The sequence below is a fragment of the Lissotriton vulgaris genome, chromosome 2_1 (genome assembly GCF_964263255.1).
Source record: "Lissotriton vulgaris chromosome 2_1, aLisVul1.2, whole genome shotgun sequence".
Classification (NCBI taxonomy): domain Eukaryota; kingdom Metazoa; phylum Chordata; class Amphibia; order Caudata; family Salamandridae; genus Lissotriton; species Lissotriton vulgaris.
The window spans coordinates 2,076,020,963-2,076,045,669 of record NC_141687.1 but is presented as its reverse complement, the minus strand read 5'-3'; the positions used below and the strand labels follow the sequence as shown (position 1 = coordinate 2,076,045,669).

Below are 24,707 nucleotides of genomic sequence, written 5' to 3'. Positions count from 1 at the left end.
TAAAGAGGCTATTGAGAGTCCTATTATGGATAGAAAAACACCTGCTGTGTCACTGGCCAAGCTATACAAAGGGGTGTATGACATAGACATCGGCCTCCCCGGCATCCAAAATAATATTAGGATGCACAATTGGTGGTTGGATATATTCACCTCAGGACAAACCTGCAGCTCGCTTTGGCCAAACAAGACTAGACGTGAGAAGATTTCAAGAACCTAACATATGCTAGAAACCCATCACTCACTTTTCCAGAACCCTTACTCATAGTGAGATTGAACTGGAAAGTAAACTTAAAGTAGAAACGATGCAGGGGAAACTCACAGGGGAAACACCATTTTTGGATTGTGGTGACTTTCATGAGGTGGGAAACCTAACTGGCTTTCGAAAATCGGAACTAATAGGGATAGTCAAAGTGGGGAACGTTTGGGAGGAAGATAACATAACTTCATTTGAAAAATGGAGACAGAATTTGCATTGCATAATAGTCAATATTTCAAATACCTTAAACTACGCCATTTCCTTGGTGTACGTAAAGAACAGCTGATACAGAGGATTAGCCCACTTAAAAATATCGTAATAACAGAGCCTCTAATGAGAAAACCCACTATCATTGATTTATGAAATAATGACCAACAACTTGCCAGAAGAGCTGCTGAGAGCAAGAGGAAAATGGAAATAGGATGTTGACAAGTTAGAGGATGAGGAATCGGAGGAGGTCAGATGGGCTCCCCACGAGATATCAATTAAAGCAGGTTTCTACCCTGTGCAACTTAAAATATCAGACACGCTATAGCCGGTGACAACTCACAAGGATGGGATACGTCCAGATAGATTCATGCCTGCAAGTGCATGATGATCGTATCTGACGTTCAAAGACTGGCTTACAGATATGGGCCAGTGCAGAGCAGCAGAAAAACAAATACAGAAGGATACTGGTCGCCCTCAGAAATATCGGAAGATACAGAGAAAATGGTGTCAAGGGAATCATCTTCATTGATTAGTGTTGCAAATTCAGCTGTAAGTTGTTGATAGCAAAGCTAGACCTGCAATGCAAAATCGGCCAAATAAATGCCTTAGTGCGGCGGATGCGCGGGGGTGTTGAGGGAGCTCCCAAAGCTGTTTTTGGTATTGTAGACTGAAGGTGTCTCTGCAACACCGATTCCACCTTATTATTCTTAGAATACGGAAAACCGGAAAAGCCCAGAATGAATGCATTTTGAATGAGAACATGCTGTTTTTGAAAGTTTTAAAATATGATTTAATTGAGCATATACTTTTGTTTTCTAGAATATCTGCGTCTGCCCTTACATTATGGAAATATACTAATTCTTTGTTATACCTACAGAAAAAATTGAAGATATTTCAAATCAGTTGCATCAAGATCTGAAAGAGGAAGGAACCCAAAGGAAGTAAGTTTTTTAAAGACTTATCAGGAAATATAAATATTCCACCATCTCATATCCATGGAAAATATATGTAAAATTTCACAAGTAAAAATTAGGGGTGCCTTACTTGTTTTGCACTGAGTTTTCTGTTTACCTTCACGATCACAGTAACTGAGCTGTAGATAGTGACCATCTGTCATCAACTACGACTCCTGGGTTGTATTGATTGTATACCGTTGCCCAAAAGTTAATAAATAAAGTTCATTTAATAAAAAGCTAAAAATGTGTAAATGAGGGGAACTCTTAGACAAGTGAAGTTTTTTCTGACAAAGACGGGTGTCAAATGACCTGAAAAGAGAAGACATGGCTTTTATAAATCGAACAGAAGAATTTTCTTGATCATTCCTTTTCAGAGGCTTTCTTCTTGCACCACAATGTATATCATGAGTTAATGCTTTAGACGGGACACTTCAAGACTTAATATCAAATGGTAGTCAAAGGACTCGTATTTGATGTTCTGCTTCTGTGTGATACTCTTCTTTCTTGGGATGGATGCATATTTCATATTTTTGCCACTGTATTACTGAAGTGGGATGTAACAAAGCTGATGGCTGAGCAGCAGTGAGACACGTGCGCTCTTTCACTGCTCTTCCTTGAGTCCACACATCAAACACATTAGGTGCTTCCTTGAAGCCTCACTATAGGAAACTACCTTCTTTTGTGTGATGTCTACCCAGGTTTTGCCCTATCTAAGCTAAGGTAGATCCTCAAATATATGACAAAAATTCCAAATATTGTATTAGAAAATATTCCTTTACTTGGAGATTGTTTTTTGCAAAAAATCCCTGTACCCTGGACCTTAGTTAGCATCCGTCTACTAGGCATGAGAGTATAATGTACTGGAATAATCTGTTATATAATTCCAGACTCAGCCCCTCTCAATTTATGGTTAGGTGTGTATTCTTTAATGCCTTACTGTCCACAACAAAACTCTGTTTGTAACTGCAAACAGGAGATTCCAGTATGCGTTCAACTCGACATATCCTATGATGTCTGCCCCACTGAGACAGTCCATCCACCCACACTTAAACAATCAAAACATATGTGGCGGAGAGGAAGGCAACTCACGGGCGAACAACCCTCGGGTAACTATGCCCCTTTCTCATCATCGGTTGCCATTCCTTTTCCAGAAAGAAAACAGTGTCAAAACAAAGTGTGCAAAACAGAAAGGTTCCTGGGATGATTTATGGTCCCGTTACCATATCTGTACGATTGATACTACAATCTACAGTTGGGCGGATAATTTACTGACCAGCTGGTATGAGAGGATATGGCTGGTTGAGGTTTCCTGTTTAAAGATGTCCAACACTGGTGCGGTGACAGAGTGGTGAACCCTGATGAATCTGCAATAAAACGAATCGGGCAGTGAAACATGTTGGTTACAGGTAGTGGTATGCGACAGTAAGCTACCAGCCTTTTTAACTCCCCAGCACACACCTGAGTTAGTAATAAAGTGGTACAATTGGTGTGTCTGTTGATCTTATTTTCACTCTGTATTGTTTGTCACATCAGGGAGCGATTTCTTGAGCTCCTTGCTTAGCACCTTTCTGTTTTGCACACTTTGTTTTGACACTGTTTTCTTTCTGGAAAAGGAATGGCAACCAATGATGAGAAAGGGGCATAGTATTGGTAAAATCTCCCAAGTTCCCCGAGGGTTGTTCGCCCGTGAGGTGCCTTCCTCTCCGCCACATATTTTTTGCTTGTTTAAGTGTGGGTGGATGGACTGTCTCAGTGGGGCAGACATCATAGGATATGTCGAGTTGAACGCATACTGGAATCTCCTGCTTGCAGTTACAAACAGAGGTTTGTTGTGGACAGTAAGGCATTAGAGAATACACACCTAACTATAAATTGAGAGGGGGTGAGTCTGGAATTATATAACAGATTATTCCAGTACATTATACTCTCATGCCTAGTAGACGGATGCTAAATAAGGTCCAGGGTACAGGGATTTTTTGTTATTAAATTGTATTGAGTGGAGGGCTATCCCATAGGTACCCGTGTTTCCCTCTCAGCTCCTTTTTGCTATTACGATTGTTTTTTGCACACAAGCTCTGTCCACATTATGTTTGCGACGGTACAGACAGAATTTTAAGTATGTTGGCAGTGTAGATCGATGGATGATTTCAGCTGACAAGTTTTTTGTCCCTGCCTGGGTACTTCTTCAAGGCTAAGTAAAAGTGAAATCATTATCTAGAGCAAATTCGTATATGTAATATGCACATACCTGAGACCCCAGACCCTCAGTCAGAGATCAGCTCTCCTTCCGCAGCTCCGCATGTCTGCACTCAGCTTTGGTCCCATCCAAGACAGGGTTCGAATCTCCTCCCTGCTCTTGCTCATTTTGCTGCTTGGCTGGTTTTTCTCGCCTTGTTCCCCCTCAGCCCATAACGCTGTTCCTGCGTTATTTTCCCGTCTGAATCCCACCCGCTCCTGCCTCCCAGTCGCACACCCCTCCACACTCCCCTACTTATATGGCGACCGCTGCACGGTCGTGCAGCGGTCGCACCTAGCGGGCACCTAATGCGCACCAAGGCAAGCCCATCTGTGCATGTCCACGCCTGGACCGCACCCGGTGCCAGACCCCCGGGGCCCCGCGAGCGCCACAACACCCGATGCTGCTACGACTCCAACACCCTCCACGCTCTCAACACCGGCCAATCCTCCACCTGCTTCCAGGCCACCCCGAAGCTCACCCATGGAACCTTCCTGTGCCGATACTGCAGCTACTTCAGCCAGAGCACACCGCCACGTCCTGCCCATCCCACCAAAGCAGGCCACAACTGTCTCAGATGCATACTACTCAACACCTGCTTAGTCCATAGCATGCCGTCGAACTCTGGGACCTTCTTGATTCATACTCCCTGTATGTCGCCTTCCTGACGAAGACCTGGATGAACTCCTCCTCGGCGCCCAACATAGCCATAGCCATCCCGAAGGCTCACCCGCATGGACAGCAACAACAAACCAGGAGGAGGAATCTCCATCGTCCACAGGAACACCATCAGAATTTCAACCAACATCGAAGACTCCATCAGCATGGCCGAACACCCACACTTTCAGATCCAGGCCGATCACAACAACACCCTCAGAGAAACCCTTGTCTACAGACCCCGGGACCCCAACCACAGTTCAGTGACTCCATTCCAGACCTCATCAGCACGCACGCCCTTACCTCCACAGACTACATCCTCCTCGGAGACCTGAACTTCCACCTCAAGAACTCCATTGACAGCAACTCCATAAACCTGATCGACAACCTAGCCAACCTCGGACTCAAACAGCTTGCCACAACACCCACCCACTCCGCCGGACACATGCTCGACGCCATCTTCTCCACCAGCAACCACGTCACCTTCAGCCACACCACCAAACTCCACTGGACCGACCACCACTGCATCCACTTCTCCTTCAAAAAACGCTCCATGCACATCCAACCGCAACAAATCCTCCACCACAGCTGGAACAAAGTCTCCTCACCACTCTCACCTGAGACCTTCCATCCGAGCCCTCAGACACCAACGCAGTGGCCCACAACTTCAGACAATGGATCGACGACTGCGCCAACACCCTGGCCCGATCAGGAAACTCTCTAACAGGCGCACCAACACAAGAGCCATCTGGTTCGACGCCAACCTCCAGACCTCCAAACAAACCTGCCGAAGAATTGAGAAGAAGTGGCGCCAAGAGCAGACACCAGACAACCACGCAGCCCTCAAGAACCCCAGATGCAAGCACCACCAACTCATCCGATCCATCAAAAGGACCTCCTTCAAGGAATGCATCGACAACGCACACAACAGCAAAGAGCTCTTCAGCATCGTGAAAGAACTTGCCTCCTCCAGCTCCAGCACGAACGACATCCCGCAGTGGCAAGAACTCTGCGACTCCCTGGCCGCCTTCTTCCACTGCAAGATTGCAGTCATTCATGACAGCTTCAACACCCAGACACCGACGACAGGCGCCGACACCCCCGACTCAACACCCACCAAACACACTAACCTCCTGCTCTCCTGGAACCATCAAAATCATGAACACCATCCACTCCGGCTCTCTTTCTGGCCCCTCCCCCACCACATCTTCCACAAAGCAAGCTCCATCATTGCACCCCAACTCCGAAAGATCATCTATAGCTTCTACGAGACAGCAACCTTTCCGGAGAGCAGGAAACACACAGAGATAAACGCCCTTGTCAAAAAGCCTAAGGCGGACCCAAAGGACCTCAAGAACCTTCGACCAATCTCCCTACTCCAGTTCCCAGCGAAAGTCATTGAGAAGACCGCCAACAGACAACTAATCCACTTCCTGGAGGGGAACAACATCCTGGACTCCTCCCAATCTGGATTCCGACAACATCAGGACCCTGCTGACAATGGCGAAACCACGGCCCTCATCCTCCTGGACCTCTTGACCGCCTTTGACACAGTCTGTCACCACACCCTACGTACATGCCTCCACGACGCAGGGATTCATGACAGAACCCTGAACTGGATCACCACCTTCCTAACCGGCAGAACCTAGAGAGTTTGTCTCCCCCATTCAGATCCGAAGCCACCACGATTGCCTGCGGCCTACCCCAAGGATCTTCCCTCAGCCCGACCCTTTTCAACATCTACATGGCACCACTCGCCAACATTGTCCGAGCGCACCACCTCAACATCATCGCGTACGCCGACGACATCCAGCTGTTGCTCTCCCTCACCAAGGACCCGGCCACCACCAAATCCAGCCTCCATGAGGGAATGAAGGCCGTCGCAGAGTGGATGAAGACCAGCCGTCTGAAACTGAACTCTGACAAGACGGAGGTCCTCATCCTCTGCTCCACCCCCTCCGCAAGGGACAATTACCGGTGGCGGCCACCTTGGGAGCTGCCCTGTCACCCTTCAACCACTCACGCAACCTAGGTTTCATCCTGGAATCAACGCTCTCCATGACCCAGCAAGTCAACGCTGTCTCCTCCTCCTGCTTCATCACCATCCGCAAGATCTACTGATGGATCCCCACCGAAACCAGAAGGATGGTCACCCAAGCCCTTGTCAGCAGCAGGCTGGACTACGGCAACACCCTCTACGGGGATCCACAGCCAAACTCCAGAAAAGACTCCAACACATACAAAACGCATCTGCACATCTCATCCTTGGAATCCCCCACCACTAAGTATGGGCGGAAAATCCGTTCCGCTCGCGGATTTTGCGGATTTTCAGTAAATTCGCAATCTGCGAGATTCGCGAATTTCCCGCAAAATCCGCGAGCAGCGGATTTTATGGCTTGCTCGCACTGTTCGCGTTAGTTCGCGGCTTCCCAGTTCAACTTCGCGCCCCGCGAATAAGCGCTAAATTGCAGAAATAGGATCTTAGCAAAACTGAAACTACTTACCAGGTTCAAAAGTTCAAGCTCATCATTAGTAGCCATTTCCTGTAGTGCTTCCTGAGGGGCCCCTCCAGAGTTCAGTTGCCTACTTGCAACTATTATATGACCCTGCTCTGACCCTCAGAATAGTTACACATATGCCACAAAGGTCCTGAATTACAGCTAAGGGAGACAAGCAGGAGCCAGGCTGGAAGTTCAAATCCAGTGACACATAAATCAGCCCCTAATTCATTATTGTCAGTTGGGGCAGGGCAGGTGTTGTAACTAATTTTGCAACAATGAAAGCACTTAGCAAGTGCAAAAGATCACTAATCAGGAAGCACTAAGGAAGCGGGTGCCAGCTAAAAAAATATTCTGTGACACATTAATCAGCCCCAAATTAATTCAGGTCACTTGAGGCAGGGAAGGTGTGCTTTGCTTTGCCACAATAATGTACACTGGACAACCAGAGGGTGCTGTGATGAAACAGAGGGTGGCATGGGTGGGCCAGAGGGTGGCATGAGTAGTCAGAGAGTGGCAGTGGTGACAGAGGGTGGCAGTGATGAAGAAGAGTGTCCCAAACAGGCTGGACACGTGGAAACAACAAGTTCGCAAAACTTGTGCCCCGACAGGTAAGTTCGCGTTTGCGAAATTGTACAAAACCCTCGCGAACTGGCAGAAACCTGCGCGAACACAAAAAAAAATTCGCGAACGCGAGATTCGCAAAATTCGCCCATGCTTACCCACCACATCACCGCCCAACTGCACTGGCTCCTGGTCAACAAGAGGATCACCTTCAAGCTCCTCACCCAGGCTCACAAAGCACTCCACGACGCCAGACCAGCATACCTCAATGAATGAATCCCCTTCTACACCCCGAACCGCCAGCTTTGCTCTGCTGACCTCGCCCTCGCCAACATCCCTCGCATACGCCCAACGACCACCAGGGGCAGATCATTCTCCCACCTCGCCGCCAAGACATGGAACACCCTCCCCATCCACCTGCGACAGACTCAGGACATGCTGACCTTCAGGAGACTTCTTAAGACCTGGCTGTTCGATCAGTAGCTTCTTCTCCCTCCACATAGCGCCTTGAGACCCTCACGGGTGATTAGCGCACCATATAAATGTTTTGATTGATTGATTCATACCTATAAGCCTATTGAAGTATCAACTAAATATCAAGCCAAGAATCTTGTTTGTCCTGTTAGATGCTCTATGATGGTGCCCTCCCAAGTAAATCTATAGTGCTTATCTAAGTCTCCTTGAAATATTGTCTTAAAGTTGGCTCTCTTTGGACCTTGTTGTTTCCAAAGAGAGCAGTTTGGTCGCACATCACGCCAACTTTAAGATGTTCCTCTACTATCTCTCGCTGTATGGGTCTTGGCAAAGATTTTCTTCGATCCAGATATACAAATCATGGTAACAGGTGTGTTGTAGTGTTTTGAGCAACATTGATTTACTAATTCTCCAAATAGTAGAGATGTACGACTGCCATACCATAGTCACCTTGTTTATATTTAAGGCTCTGTGTGGTTTCTCCCTGCTAAACTGGAGTAGAGTGCCTGTGCTCCCTATTTAAACAGGTTGAAATTGACTTAAATCTGATTGGTGCAATTAACTTTCCTAAAAGCCCATAGTATATGGTATTGTGGCAGAAATACATCCCTGTCAGGGAAAATGAAAAGTCACCTGTGGACTCCAGCACTCTTTGTGCTGGACACTACAGTTGCATGGAAGACATGGCTTCATCCTCACCCAGTGGAGGCTGAGAGCAGCAGTTCGAACCCTGCTTCAGAAGTAAGCCTGGGCGTAGTTCGCGTAGCCGCACTCCGCGAGCTACGCGAAGATGCACTTGCACTCCGCGAACTACGCATAGCTCCGCGAGCATGCGTAGTAGCTTGCTTGACCCGTTCGCAAGCCATTTTTCGTCTTCAGGTGCGCCGTGGAACTCTGGAACCTGCTCGACACCACATCTCCAGACGTCGCCTTCCTCACGGAAACATGGATGAACGCCTCCTCAGCGCCCGACATCGCCGTCGCCATCCCGGACGGATACAAGATCACCCGGAGAGACCGCATCAACGAGACAGGAGGAGACATCGCCATCGTCCACAAGAACACCATCCGCATCACGACCAACTCAGACGACACCCTCACAGCCGCTTAACATCTTCACTTCCAGATACACACCGACCCCAAGACCACACTCAGAGGCACCCTCATCTACAGACCCCCAGGACCTCGCACACAATTCAGCGAAGACATCCCAGACTTCATCAGCCCGCACGCCCTCGCCTCCGCTGACTACATCCTCCTAGGGGACCTCAACTTCCACCTGGAGAACAACAACGACAACACCAACACCACCCTGCTGGACAACCTCGCCAACCTCGGACTCATGCAACTGGTGAACACCCCCACCCACTACGCCGGACACACGCTTGACCCAGTCTTCTCCTCCAGCAAGTACATCTCCTTCAGCCACTGCACCGGGCTCCACTGGACAGACCACAGCTGCGTCCACTTCAGCTTCAGAAAGACCACGACTCACCACCACCCGCAACAGGTTCCCTGCAGGAACTGGAACAAGATCACCACCGACCAGCTCACCACTGCACTGAGCCAGAACCCGCCCGCCAGCTCAACGGACCCCAACCAAGCAGCCAACAACCTCACACAGTGGATCACCAATTGCGCTCGCCCAACCAGCCTCGACCACTCGCAGTCCGGCTTCCGCACCAACCACAGCACCGAGACCACCCTCATAGCAGCCACTGACGACATCCGAGCCCTGCTTGACAACTGGGAAACAGCAGCCCTCATCCTCCTGGACCTCTCCGCAGCATTCGATACGGTCTGCCACCGCACCCTAGTGCAGTGCCTCAGCAACATCGGAATCCAAGAGAAGGCACTGGAGTGGATCATCTCGTTCCTCACGGGAAGAACCCAGAGAGTCCGCCTCCCCCCGTACAGATCCAAGGCCACCGAAGTCATATGCGGCGTACCACAAGGATCATCACTCAGCCCCACCCTCTTCAACGTCTACATGAGCCCCCTCGCAGCCATCGTACACCAACCCAACCTCAACATCATCTCCTACGCCGACGACACCCAGCTGATCCTCTCCCTCACCAATGACCCAGGAACCGCCAGAACCAACCTACACGAAGGGATGAAAGACGTAGTCGAGTGGATGAGGAACAGCCGCCTGAAACTGAACTCAGACAAGATGGAAGTCCTCATCCTTGGATCATCACCCTCCGCCTGGGACGACTCCTGGTGGCCCCCTGCCCTGGGCAGCGCACCCAAACCAACGGACCACGCACGCAACCTGGGCTTCATCCTGGACTCCTCCCTCTCGATGACCAGACAAGTCAACGCCGTCTCATCATCATGCTTCAACATCCTACGCATGCTCCGAAAGATCTTCCCATGGCTCGCCACCGAAACCAGGAAGACGGTCACACAGGCACTCTTCACCAGCCGACTGGACTACGGAAACACCCTCTATACCGGAACCACAGCCAAACTCCAGAAAAGACTCTAACACATCCAGAACGCCTCCGCACGACTCATCTTGGACATCCCCCAACACAGCCACATCTCCGGACACCTGAGAGACCTTCACTGGCTCCCCGTCAGCAAGAGAATCACGTTCCAACTCCTCACCCACGCACACAAGGACCTCCACGACCTGGGCCCCAGGTACCTCAACAAACGCCTGACCTTCTACACTCCCACCCGCCAGCTACGATCGACCAGCCACGCCCTCGCCGCCGTGCCACGCATCCGAAGATCCACCATGGGAGGAAGATCCTTCTCCTACCTGGCAGCCAAGACTTGGAACTCCCTCCCCATCCACCTCCGCCTGACCCAAGACCACCTCTGCTTCAGGAAGCAACTCAAGACATGGCTGTTCGAGCAGTAGCGGACCCCCCTCCCCCAAGTGCCTTGAGACCCTCTGGGTGAGTAGCGCGCTATACAAATATCCTGATTGATTGATTGATTGCCTGCATGCTCGGGATGTGTAGCGCGCGAAGTTACCCATGAGGTTTGTCCTGCCCGCTCGCGTCCCCTTATTTCCGGTCACTACTAACGTGTTCGCGAGTTATTCTGTGCCAGATTGCAGTTTCTGCGTGTTCGGCAACTCGATCTTACCGACAAGCATCCTCGCGCACGCGAAAATGCTATTGAGCGCGCGAGAACTACGCTACGCAGCAGTTTGCGGAGTATTCAACAACTTCGCGTTCTCCGCGGAGCGCGGAGTTGCCGAAACTCCGCAAACTCCGCGAACGGAGCGTAGTTCTTCGCCCAGGGTTATTCAGAAGCCCGTCCAAATCACTCTTTTGACAGGTAGAAAAACCTGATTTTAATTATTAAATATGTCACCCCTACTCACATTTTGCTGACCACGTAATAGAGTACATAATTTTTAAGAGTGGAACATTTTTGACTTTGGAGATGGCATGTTCCCCCAGTGGCTAGGTCAAAATCAATATTTTCACTGGTTGGGCTGTAACTGGCACATAGAAAAAGTATGTATGGATTGCACAATTTAATTTAATTGTATAGTGCCCCAGTCTTTTTAACATGGCAACCTCCCCTTGGGCACCTAGGGCATACCTTATATGTAATAAAAAGTTTGTTTTAGACTTTGGAAGTCCTTTTAATTTCAAAGTTAAATTTGGGCATAGTTTTATTTTAAAGTCACCCTGCAAAGCTGGGCTGGTTTGAAAATGAGAGCACACACCAAAGTAGTGCACATTTTATTTTTTAAACTTGTTTTTATTGCTTCAATACACAGCTATTACGGTCCAGGCCCATATTATGATTTATGACATTGGTTGAATACACAAATTTGAGGTCATTCACAAGTGTTACATGAGGCTTGCTCCCTTTTGATATTCCTGCGCAGCAATTCTTTACTTAAATAAAATTGAAAAAATCATGAACTGTGTTATTGCCTCGGTTCTCAAGCATGTTCATTCTCTCAAACATGTATCCCCATTCATCCAGGTCTAACTCTGAATTTTCATCCATGCGCACTTCTCGCAGGTGACATTTATCAGCCACTCCCCATGCCCCTACTTCCGCCTTCCATCTGCTGAGTTTGGTGGGTTGTCCGTGTGCCCAGTGTATTGCGATGTGGCGCTTGTCCAGGACTAGGCCCAGGAGGGCAAACTTGGGTCGAATGCGCGCCCCCTTTTTCGGCATCAGGAGTACCCCCAAGAGGCATTGTTTCATCAACTCTTCGATGTGTACGCCCGTGGCCACTGTATCATTTACTGCCAGTGTGACTGCAGTCTGGCACATGTCCTTGTCTTGTGTATGAATGTGGCAAGGTCAGTCTTGCAGCGGGGGCATGTGGAACAGCGATTGCTGTTGAATCATGCCAGTCTTTGTGGCGGTAAGTAAGTACGATGCAAGTTATATGACTGGGTACATTTGAACCCCGTGTAGCGGGACACTTCACATACTTGCGCAAATGCTCTCCTCCACTCACCGTCGGTGAGGGAGGAAGTTAGGTCTTCCTCCCACCTGTCTTTGATTGGGGAGACCATGACAGGGCGGTCTTCTTTGAGGGCTTTGTTTATCCGCAAGATCAGTCCTCTAGTGGACCCCGGATCTAATAGTAGCAATAACGTGTGAGACTCTTCTGGCTCATCCAGCCAGGAGGGCCAGATCTCACAAACTGTGCGTGCTATTTGGGAGTCTTGTTAAAACTGTCCTGCTGGCACTTAAAACCACTTCCCTGCCTCCTCAAGGGTTAGGAAGGTCCCATTCACGAATAGGTCCCCCCTCATACTATTTGGTGATATCCATAACCAATTGAATTTGGAGGAATTCCTGCAACCACTGAAGCGGAAGCTCAGTGGCAAATGTAATAAGGAATCTCCAATGTTATCCTACAAGAGGGGTAGGCCTCACAGTAGTGAAAAAACAAATTTGGGAGTCTTTCACTACCAGGACATGTAAAACTTAAAAGCACATGTTCTACATTTTAATTTCTAGCACCCTTCCCTGTGGGCTACATTGTGCCTACATTAGAAGTAACTCATATGTAAAGAAAGTAGAAATTAAGGCTTGGCAAAGGGTTGATTACATATAATAGGGTTCTAAGTGCCAAGTCGACATGGCAGTGTGACACTGCATTCAGGCTGCAGTGGCAGGCCTGGGACAAGTTTTAGAGTGCTACTTAGGTGGGTGGTGCAATATGTACTGCAGGCCCACTGGTAGCATCTGATTTACTGGCCCTGGGTATATGATATACTACTCTACAATGGACTTACAAGTATGCCAAACAGGTGTAACCCATTCATACCACGTTTTAGCTAGATAGCACAATTACTTTGCCCCTGGTTAGCATTGGTAAAGTGCACAGTGTCCTGGGGTAAACAAAAATAAATTCAGCAAGAGAAAGAAGACAAAACGTTTGGGGGTGACCCTGCAGAGAGGTCCATTTCCAACAGGGCCTGATTTACAAAGGTAAATATAAATATGTTGATTTATTCATGCATAAATCTACTCCTACACCTGGTTATGACCTTACTTTTTTGTATTTACCAATTCAGACTACAGATTTACACTCCGCTGTAGGCTTACATGTCACCACTTGCTACTTTGAAAGGATGTTACAGTTAAAGTTACAGGTAACTTTTCATCCTTTACTGGAAATTTCAACCACCAACGTGAAGTTCTCCCTTTGGGAAATTATAGGAAAATGTTAAATAATGAATATTAACCTGGAACAAATATATAAAAAGTTACAGCATATTAAATCTTAAAATGAAACTTGCATAAAATATGAAGTATTGAAAATATATTCATTTAATTTGGATTGCTTTATAATATTAATTTAATGTGTGTATATATATATATATATATATATATATATATTTTATATTAAATTAAATAACAAATCATCTTTGCACCCTCGCTAACATTTATATTTTATTTTAATTTGTAGTAAACTGGTTAGAAGTTAAAAAGTGTTTTTTATTTACATTTTGAAAAATAAAAAAATACAAACTAGACATTTTTCATCACTAAATAATATAGTAGTTATAGTTAAGACCTGGTTTCCTTCAAAACATATTTGGTGGGTCTGCTAATAACTTTAGCACTATTTGACGAATCTTCGGAAAACCTTCCTAAAAAAAGTTCATCCACCTAAGCTCCTTTAAGCAAAAGTTTCAGGGTGATCTGTCAAGTGGTGGCCAAGAAAATCTTTTCAAAAGAAAATTAAACACATCTACAGCCACCAAAATGGCTGAACGGAATTCCCCTTGTCCCCTGGTACACAGTTGTTTCCTGTCCAGGATTGTATGGGCAAGGAATTTAAACTTTATTTTGTGCCTGCACTCTCCTGTGCAGTGAGCATAAGCTTGCTCCTGCCCAAGCAGGGGAACAGAAATGAGCTGCACTCACCCGTCTGGGAACAAAGTCAGATAGCTGTCTCCCGCCAGCACCCTAACCGTTGCTTGCTGTGGAGCCGGCTGTGGGGTCCTGTGAGCTCTCCCCATGGTCCGAACTATTTGGAATGCTATTAGTTCTTGTGGTGGGCACCAAGGCACCCACTTTACAAAAATAAAGCGGACTCCCACCAGCGTCACTATGGTTGCAGGCTGGGGAGCGACAGGATTGCAGGGCTCTCCCCATGGCTGCCAATTAAAAAAAATATATATTAAAGTTTAAGGGCCCTGGGTGTGCATGGGGCATCCCAAAAAATTAAAAAGCAGGAAAAAGAATAATAAATGAACAGTTGTTTATTATTCACTACTCCAGTAAAGAACTACACATAATGACTGACTAGGGCTTTTTAGTCATTTTTTCTGAAACTAGTGGTGCCCTTAGAAGGGGCAGGGGCACCAGCAATCGTTTTTCCAATGTTCTGAAGCACTGCAGGGAGTGGAGCAGCCTCCCAGGAACATAAAAAAAACACAGTAAACCTCTTGAGTCTTTGAATTCATGACCCCAGGAGAGCTTACCATATTTTTTTAAGCAGTCCTAACTGACATTGTGTATTCTTCATTTGAAGTTCCAGGGCTTCTGGTGATTGGGTCTATGGCTTCATTTTGTGGCTCGAAAATTGTCAAAGAAAAGACTCAAAAACATGGTAATATTTACATTTAAAAAGTCGTTATTGAAAATATTTTATGACACGTCTTAAATATTGCTATGGTTAATATATATATTATGATTAACTAGCAGCCCGTCCCGACCTTGTCCGGAAGCAACAGGCTTCCCAGACCCCCGCCCACCCCGACATTGTCCTGCAGCCGGGGCCCCCCCCCGGCCCGTCCCCCGCCTGCCCCGACATGGGTCTCCTTACCTCAGCCATCTGTCCGCTGCTCGCACGGCCTCTGGCCTGTCCGCTGCTCCTCATGTCACCGCTCCTCCCCCGCGCCATGTCCGCCGCTCCCTTACCTCAGCCGCCACTCCTCCAGCCTGTCCTCTGCTCACACCGCCGCTGGCCTGTCCGCTGCCCCTCACGTCACCGCTCCTCCCCCGCGCCATGTCCGCCGCTTCTCGTCACGTTCCTGGACGCCGCTCCTCCCCGTGCTCCTGACGTGAGCACGCACGTCGCGGCCGGCGCTACTTCGGAGGGACTACTTTTTTTTTAATGTAAATTTTTTAAATAACGTTTTTTTTTTAAATTTATATAGCCTATAACCATCTACACACCCTGACGATTCCAACGGTGTATCGGGTGTGTGGATTGGCACTGTGGTTCCCGAGTTTACCCGCCTCAAAGGCTGAAAGTTCTTCCTTTATTATAGTAGTATAGATTTCTAAAGCGCATAGTTCACCTGGCAGGCATCTTGGCGCTATTAGCGAACCACAAAAAAATATAGGCTAATGGTGACCCATATTTCTCAATTTAGTTGGAAGCAGACTCCGACATTATTTCTTTATTTAGGAAAGAAACAAGTTTTTAGGCTCCTCCTAAATCTGAATAGATTTCCGTCAGGTGTCAGAGGAGTGGGCAGCTTGTTCCAAAATTGTGCTGCCTTAACTCGAAAAACCCAGTCGGACCCTATTTTTTTTTAAACCTGGGTACACTGTAGAGATTAGCTGAGGCCGATCTCAGCTTCCTTGCAGGTTTATAGCAAATGAGTTTATCCTGTAGGAGTTTTGGTCCTATGCCATTTATGGCTTTGTGAACTATGCACATTGCGTTGAAGATGCCTCTCTCCTTTACTGGTAGCAGATGTAGTTCTCTTAGGGTATTTTTGGTTGAATCAAACCTTGTTTTGTTGAGTGGTAATTTGGCTGCCATCACCTGTACAGTCTTCTAGGCAGGTAATCTGGAATTCCCAGTAGAAGAGTGTTACAGTAACAAATCCTGCTTAGTATTGTGCTCTGTACTATCACAGTCTTGCTGTCTGTGGAAGTAAAGATACAATTACCCGCACATTTCTCAAGTCCATGGCATGTGGCCACTGTCCTATTGACCTGAGCTTCCATAGAAAGTTTATTATCGATCTGTACTCCTAAATTTCACAATGAGTGGGCTGCAATTAGATCCATGTTTTTCGTCCACGGTCAGAAATTATTTGGGAGTTGCCATGGTACCTTGCTAGGGAAGCAGCATAAGAACTCTGTTTTACTTCCATTAAATTGTAGTGTTTCCTTGCCATCACTCATCTTTATCTAGTGATATTATCAATTGGGTGTCGTCTGAATTGTTGATGAACGACAACCCAAATGACATAATGTAAGTAGAGGGCATAAGTAAACATTGAATAGAATGGGGCTTAGTGCAGAACCCTGTGGCACTCTGTCCAAGGTTTCTTTAAAATTTGATTTGAAGGGTGGAGGGAGATTCTTGACATCTCTCAGATAGGTAGGCTTCAATCCACTTTAGGAACAGACCCTTCACCTCTGTCGCTTTTAATCTGTTGAGTAGAATTTGACGGTTGATGGTGTCAAATGCTACTGATAGGTCTAATAGAAGCAGAATAACTGCCTGTTCCATGTCAACCTGTCTCCTTAACTCATCTGTTGCTAAAATTTGGGCTGATTTTGTGCCATGGGCTGGCCTGAAGCCCATCTGTTTTGATTCAAGAAGGTTGTACACACACACCTACACACAGACACCACCTCAAAAATACACACACCACCCCACACATACACATACACACACACACACTCCCACACACACACCCACCCCCCACACACACACACACACACCCACACCATGGTTACACCATATGTGGCAAGAAACTAGATCTTGGTCCAGAAAGTGTGATTAGGTTTAAATCTGTTCAGCAGTTTTTTAAAATAATTAAGGTTAAAATATATTTGTATATCTTGCCATCTGGTTTTGAAGGACTCTCATGAGTCATTCTAGCCCAATGTAAAAAACGAGGGTTCTGATTGGTTCACGGAGCGTTTTTTCACATGGGCCGCCCAGCTAGAGTCAGACTCCTATGGGAGAAAGCACTCAGATTTGCAACCAGCGACATGGGGAAATGTTGCTGGCAGCCATTGCAGGACTGAGGATTATGACCCTTGTCCTGAAATTAAAAAAATATATATATGATAAGGCAGAATAGGTATAACCTGCCCACTTGGGCCCTCTGGGGGAGACCCAGAGGAACCCCTGTGGCTAAATGTTAAAACTTTGCATTTTGTGCCATTATCCCGCAAGATTTTCGTGGGAGTGCGGCAACAAAACAAACCAGAATGGTGTCCACTATATATATATATATATATAAATATATATACATGTATATGTGTGTGTGTTTGTGTGTGTGTGTATATATATATATTTACACACACATATATGTATATATAGGACACTGACAAAGGCCAGGTGGCTGGAACGCTTGTGTTAGCTTCCTGATTCCAAAGCGAACTGGAATAAATTAATTTAAAGCATATTGAGCCTGAGTGCGCAGCCTTCTGTTTTTACGTGTGGAGATGGTGTTGGCCAGTAGGTAGTTATAGTTAGGATTATTTTCAATAGGGAAATCGCAACATTCTATTGGGAATAACTTTGGCGCCGGTTGAGGAATCTGCCTGAAAATTTCCTCAAATTTGCCTCGCGGCGCTCCGGTACTTGCCTGAAAGTTTGGGGGTGGATTCGTTAAGCGGGGGCCGAGAAAAAAGGGGGGTCCCAAAACGTGTTTTCCCCATGTTAATTTCCATAGGGCGGTCGACCTCACTTTTAGCCCGAATGGATGAATGGATTTCCACAAAACTTGGCAAAATTGTAGGGACTGGTAGCCTGATGTGCCTTTGCTATGTCTCAAGATATGTGCTCCAGTGGATTTTGAGTAATTTAGGTTAAAAACAATATACATATCTATAAGCGCGCCCGGTACGCGCACCGGGGCGCGAACCAGCGCGCTACGCAAGTTCGCGCGCGGAAAGCTGATTGTCTGTAAACATTCCAAACAGTCCGGAGCGGCCGCCATCTTGTGTCTCGGTAGGATCGAGACACAAGAGGTGGCAAAAAAAAAGAGGGGAATGACCAAAAGGGGGCAGGATAGACCCCCCTGACTCCCAAGGTTTGATGTGGGGGCCATAAAAGGGCCCCGCGGGGCAAAAACATTTTTTTTTTTTTGATTTGCACGGGGGGAGCGAACCGGGGAGCATACCGGGGGGAAAAAGAATGACAGAGTTTTTTAAAAATGAAGCCTTTTTTATGAATTGGAGGTAGTTCTGAAAATAACTTTTTTTTCTTCTTTTTGTTGTTTTATATTTTTTTGGCTTTTATGAACTATTTTATATTTTTTTTGTTATTTTTCTGGGGAGAAACAAAAAACGGAATTGAAAACGGCTCAACTGGAGCAAAAAAACACTGGAAAAAATTATGGATTTTTGGGGCATTTGTGGTTGTCACCAGCATGGTTGATGAGCTTTATGCTTTGCTTACCATAGGTGATGGTTTTCCCACAAAAAATACAAGTGATCTTGTATTTCCCAAACTGGGGTTGAATGTTTTGGACCATCTCTCTTGTCTCTGGTCCCGATGGAGTGGGTTGCTTTCTTTTTGAGGTGCTGGGTGAAGATTGGGGAGGGTTACTGGCCAGTTCTCTCACCTCTGCCGCAGCATAGTTGTTGGGATGCTTGCGCTGCATGTGGCGATTCATGGTGTTATTGCCAAATGAGTATTTTTTGTTAGTGTTCCCTCTTGAAAGTTCCATGTTACAGATTAGGCAAGTCACCTTTGGCGCATTCACCTTTTTTTGGCCACTTGTGATGGAAAAAAACTCCCATACAATGTGTGGCTTTGGCCTGTATGGGGTATTGTCTTCTGGCAAGAATGTCCTCATCCCCTCCTCTTCCTCCTCCTCCTTTTCCTCTTCTTCATCTCCACCAGTGTGGTGTTGTGTTGTGGTGGTCCTCTTGGTGGTGGTGGTGGCGGCTGAGATGCTCCTGCTGCTGCTGCTTCTGAAGCCATTTTTCAGTCCACAAAAGTACAGAGAGGTCTTTCAACAGGTCTTCTTCACTCAAAGTACAAAGTGAGAATGAGGAAAAAAGGTGGGGGCTTTCATCATTAGGAAAAAAAACTGTCCTGAACCAATGAAAAGTGTTAATTTCAGGTCACATGACCAGGGCTTTCATCATTTGGAAACCAAAACTGTCCTGCACCAATAAAAAGTGTTATTTTTAGGTCACATGACCCGACGAGCTTTCGCTACGCGCCCCCGGGCGCGCCCCGGGGCATGTCGCGTAAGCTCGTCGGATGCTTACGTTGCGCGATCGTATGCGCTCGAGTGCTTCTGGGTGCGTTTACGCTGTGCGTATCACGCGGACGTGGCTACGCGATACGTCACGATGATGTTTTCGTTCGCGGAAAAAGCGCTAACGGGACGCTCACCGGTACGCGCCCTGGCGCAAGACTGCGCTTTCAAACCATGAACAAAATACATAAAAAAAATAGTATTACATAAATTTACAGTATAGGATTCATTTTAAAAAATATTACATTTCATAGATATAGAAATTTGCTATTAAAAAACCTATTAAATCCACTGAAAAAACCATAGGTTTCACACCAGTTATAGTTAGCTGGAAATTTTATGACATAAAACCATTGAAATTCCCACGTTATAGTTAGTTGGACTCACTATAACTTGCGCGCAATCAATGCACTGCTGATGACGTCACATATTACATCACTCATGACATGGTCAGTGACATCACTCATGACATCACTGATGACACCATCCTTGTGACAGAGTGACAGACCTCCTTTCAGTGTAATGTAACCCTTGAAACACATATTCAAAAATAGAAACAAAAATTTTCAAAAAAATAGAGATACCCATACCAGTTACAACAACCAATTTAGTAATATCACAATCTATATACACATCCAATCATTCACCAACAAGTTCTATATAGTCACTCATACATATATTCACTCATCATATGTAGTGAAACACCTATACATCCTGTTACACACCGACAGTCATCCAAAAGTTACCCACACACATAATCACACATGCAAATAAACTATTGAACATCAATTTATTTGCATATACAGCTATACACACACTACCACCTTACTTCTAAGGAAACTTACACATACTTAATCTCTAAAACAATCACTTATAGAAACTCATACTTATTTAAACAGGAACTCTTACAATCCCTCACTCTCACACATACTCACTTATATACATCAATACTCACATATACTAGAATAAAACATATTTAGTTACTAATAAAGACACTAGTGAGACAGTCATTCACTCACTAACACACACTTATACACACTCATCCACCCTTACAATCCAACACATATGCTGTGTTTCAAAACACATACAAACAGTGAGTCAGTCATTGATGTATCTATGTGCTAAGTAATACCCCCACCAAACCATACAGACACTCATACTGATACTAAAAAAAATCTAATAACCCATATACACACACATGTAGCTACTCACCAACCCATGCAGCCACTTATACCCAAAGTGAAACACTGATACATATATTTAAATATTTAAAAATTACTCGCTAATATATGTATTCACTAAGATACAATTAATACGCCAGTTAACCAATCGATTTTTTTTTAAAAAAACATCCATTTACACACTTAATAAAACATTTATTCTGCCATCGACCTTTACATATACATATATAAAACATAATTATTTATCAGAAAGACACACATTCACTGGATGGTGTCATGAGTGATGTCATCAGTGATGTCACTGACCATGTCATGAGTGTTGTAATATGTGACGTCATCAGCAGTGCATTGCAGGCACGCAAGTTATAGTGACTCCAACTAACTATAACGTGGGAATTTCAATGGTTTTATGTCAGTAAAATTTCCAGCTAACTATAACTGGTGTGAAACCTATGGTTTTTTCAGTGAATATATATATATATATATATATATATATATATATATATATATATATATATATATATATATATATATATATATATCTATACTACCATTATAAAGGAATGCAATGTTTTGTAGAATGAGCTGTGAGGAAACTCAATGTGTAATGCCTTAAACCCAAAAGTAAATTGGAATGTTTTAATTAATCCGAAAAATATCTGGGTATGCCCACATGGGCTAAATTTTCCTATTTTCACATTATTGACTGGGTGATAAGCGTTGGCAAAGTGCCTCGTCTCTTTGTCAACATATGGCACTGTTGATAAAGTTTCTTTTAAAAAAACAACTCGCAATACGACATGTAAATATGACGCATTGAATTGTCCGTGCCCAGCAACCTTTTGCGAATACATACACGTTTTTAACCAAATTTGTATAATTATGTTAAAGGAAATATGAAGAAGCACTATTCCTGTACTTAATTGGTAAATGAAGTCTGTCCTTTCTGTCAGTTGACATGTGGTCACTGACGGATGTGATTTTGAAAAAAACTTTAAAAAAACTTTATTTAAAATGGCCGCGCGCTTCTTTAATCACAACCAGTGATCAAGACTACTGTGTAGTCGAAACGCGTTTGGCAGCGGCAATAAAGAAACTTTGAAAATCTCACCTGGCGTGGTCGTTTATGGAACGAAGTGAGGGGCTCAATCCAAGGAGTCCTACTAAGACGACGCAACTCTCGATCTGGTGGAGGCAGTCAATACTTGGATATTCGTTGGATACGTTTGTACTGCCACCCCCCCCTCATCGCGGGAAAAAGAAGTAACGGCTGGATTTACGGGAAAGCTCCGGTATCTCGGACTTGCCTCGAGTACTGCGGGCGGCCGCCGGCAGCTCTGAGACATAACCGGGTGAACGGATAAGTCTAACCCAGAAACATCCTGCGGGGGAGAGAGTGAAGCCTCACGAGCTCGTGATTCAACACGGTGAGCGTTTGGCGGATGAGATTACAGCGAGCACGCTGATACACCACAATATGGACGCCGCTGAGGTTAACGAGCGCGAACAAGCAGCGCTCCAAGTATTCACGGACGAGAAAGGTCCCGCGGGTGACAACACGGCACCAGGCACAAGCGGGAGTGCACAGAACGAGCTGATGGCAAAATTAAGACGATTGGAAAAACTCCAAAGATCGGAGTTATCCAAGTGGTGGGAATCGAAATCACTTCAAAGATACCTGGAAGTGCAACGCATACCACGAGGACTCCGGGTAATGGTGGCCCCAAGCTATGAAGACCCAAACCCGGAGATGCTGAAAGAGTGGGCGGCAAATAATAATGACTCTTCACGAAGAATGCTAGGCATTCTTATAAAATATGCCGATATCGATAGGAAGAAGATTTTGGAGGAGATAGAACAAATCCTCAATGACCTCAGTAAAGAGGAAGACCAGGCTACCATCTTGAAATTCAAAGCTGAAAGCAAAGAGAGATTGAAGAAACTGGAAATCTCCATAAAAGAACGCAAAACGCATAAATTTCAGCGTGACAAACAAGATTACGAGCGGGGGCAGATATATACTTTTGCCAAGAAGTTCGATGCCATTAGGCAGCAAAAACAAGCGAAAGCCAGCAACCTATCGAAGAAAGGAACAGAAGCTGCTTCTGATCTCAGCAGCGTCACCAGCTCAGACTACGACACGGAAGGTGAAGCGAATAGACCCACACCTGAAGAAATTCCAACCGTGATCGATGAATTGGCATATTTAAACGTGGAGCGACGCTACAATCTGCGTCAAAGGCCACCAACACAGAATGCAAGTCAAGAACCACCAGGAGGAAGAGGCAGAGGGCAAACCGGCGGAAGGGGCAGAAACGCCGGGAGAGGTTATCAAAAACAGAAGAAGAAGTAACTTTGATAACGGATGCCACTAACAACATGACAATTATCAATTTGACGAACATCCAACTATCAGAGAAAGAGCAAAAGATCTTAGAGTTGGGGCTTTCATTTTGTCCAGAAGCTGATATGGACTTTGTGCAAACCCGCATCGAACTTTTAAGTTTATAAGACTTCTCAAACTTAAAAAGCATTTCCTTGTAAACCCGAGGCAAAGGACTACTGAGGCTCCCCAGGTGGAGGCTGCAATTGGGAACAACCTTAGAGTGGAAGACATGGACTTAATGATGGAACTGAGAGCAACGAACATGGAAGTGCAAGATTTGGAACCTGAGGACTTTGCTGACAACATTGCCCAGGAAGAAGACATCAATATATATCAAGATGCTCCAACTTCTTTCAGACCAAGATCACGTTTTACACCTTCAACAACGAAGGATACAGTTGATGTCTATAACGAACTGGTCCTCAATGAACTAAAGAAGTTGGGTAAGAACATAAATCCAAACACAGCAAGTAATGAACAGCAGAGAGAATATTATGCTTTAATCAGAAAACTGTTGGAGTGTAATAATTGCATAGTGCGCAATGCAGATAAGGGGGGCAATATAGTCCTTTGGGACAGAGAGAAATATTTGATTGAGGCTTATAAACAACTAGATGACAAAGCCTGCTATGTACGTGTGGAAGAAAAAATTATGACAGATAGTCATGCATTGTTTAATATAGAGCTAAAACAATGGTACGACTCTTCCCTATTAACGCATGATGAACTAATGTATTTGAAAATAGACATGCCCACTACACCTATATTTTATTTGATCCCAAAGGTGCACAAAGACTTGTATAATCCCCCCGGACGCCCTATTATTTCAGCAATAGGTAGCGCACTAGAAAACACTTCCAAATTTGTTGACTCCTTCCTCAATCCACTGACAAAAACACTACCTTCTTTTTTGTTAGACACTGGGGATTTTCTGAAAAAAATATATGATACACCCTGGGAAGATGATTACCTGTTGATCACTATCGATGTGGCCAGCTTGTATACAAGCATCAGACATAAAGATGGCATTCGTGCGGTCAGACACTTCTTGGGCACGAGAGCTATTAGTCTGTGGTCACATACACAAATGCTCCTGAGGATGGTGGAAAAATGCTTGACCAGTAATTACTTTCTATTCTATGGTCAACTATTCCACCAGACATGTGGCACTGCCATGGGCACCTGCTTCGCCCCCAGCTATGCTAATTTGCATATGGGCTGGTGGGAGGAGCAGGTGGTCCGGACGCAGTACCAAAAGGAATGGGAGGAGAATATTGTCCACTGGAGTCGTTTTATCGACGACTTATTTTTGGTGTGGAGAGGATCTGAATCAGAAGCGAAGTCTTTCATATCTAAGCTTCAGAAAAATGAACTAAATCTATCCTTTACAAGCACCATTAGCAAAGATAGTGTCAATTTTTTAGATCTAACAGTGTACGTCGAACAGGGTAAAATCCAAACTAAATTGTACAGAAAACCTACCAGTGGCAACACTTTGTTGCACGCTAAAAGCTTTCACCCCATGGCCCTCAAGAGCAGCATACCATGTGAAGAGAGCCTTAGAGTCATACGCAACTGCAGTACTCCTGTAGAAACAGAAAAAGAACTGACAGTTTTGAGCACTAGATTTAAACAACGGGGCTTTCCTAC

At 45.5% G+C, this 24,707-nt stretch overlaps 1 protein-coding gene across 2 annotated transcripts in view; it reads left to right on the top strand.

The window, feature by feature from the left end:
- The window catches only part of MYO5C (myosin VC), a 971,652-nt gene that overhangs the window by 725,041 nt on the left and 221,904 nt on the right, over positions 1-24,707 (top strand). For both annotated transcript variants that reach the window (XM_086958305.1, XM_086958306.1), the window contains exon 31: positions 1,344-1,407. In XM_086958305.1, coding sequence (XP_086814431.1) covers positions 1,344-1,407 — 64 coding nt within the window. The remainder of the gene's footprint in view (positions 1-1,343; positions 1,408-24,707) is intronic.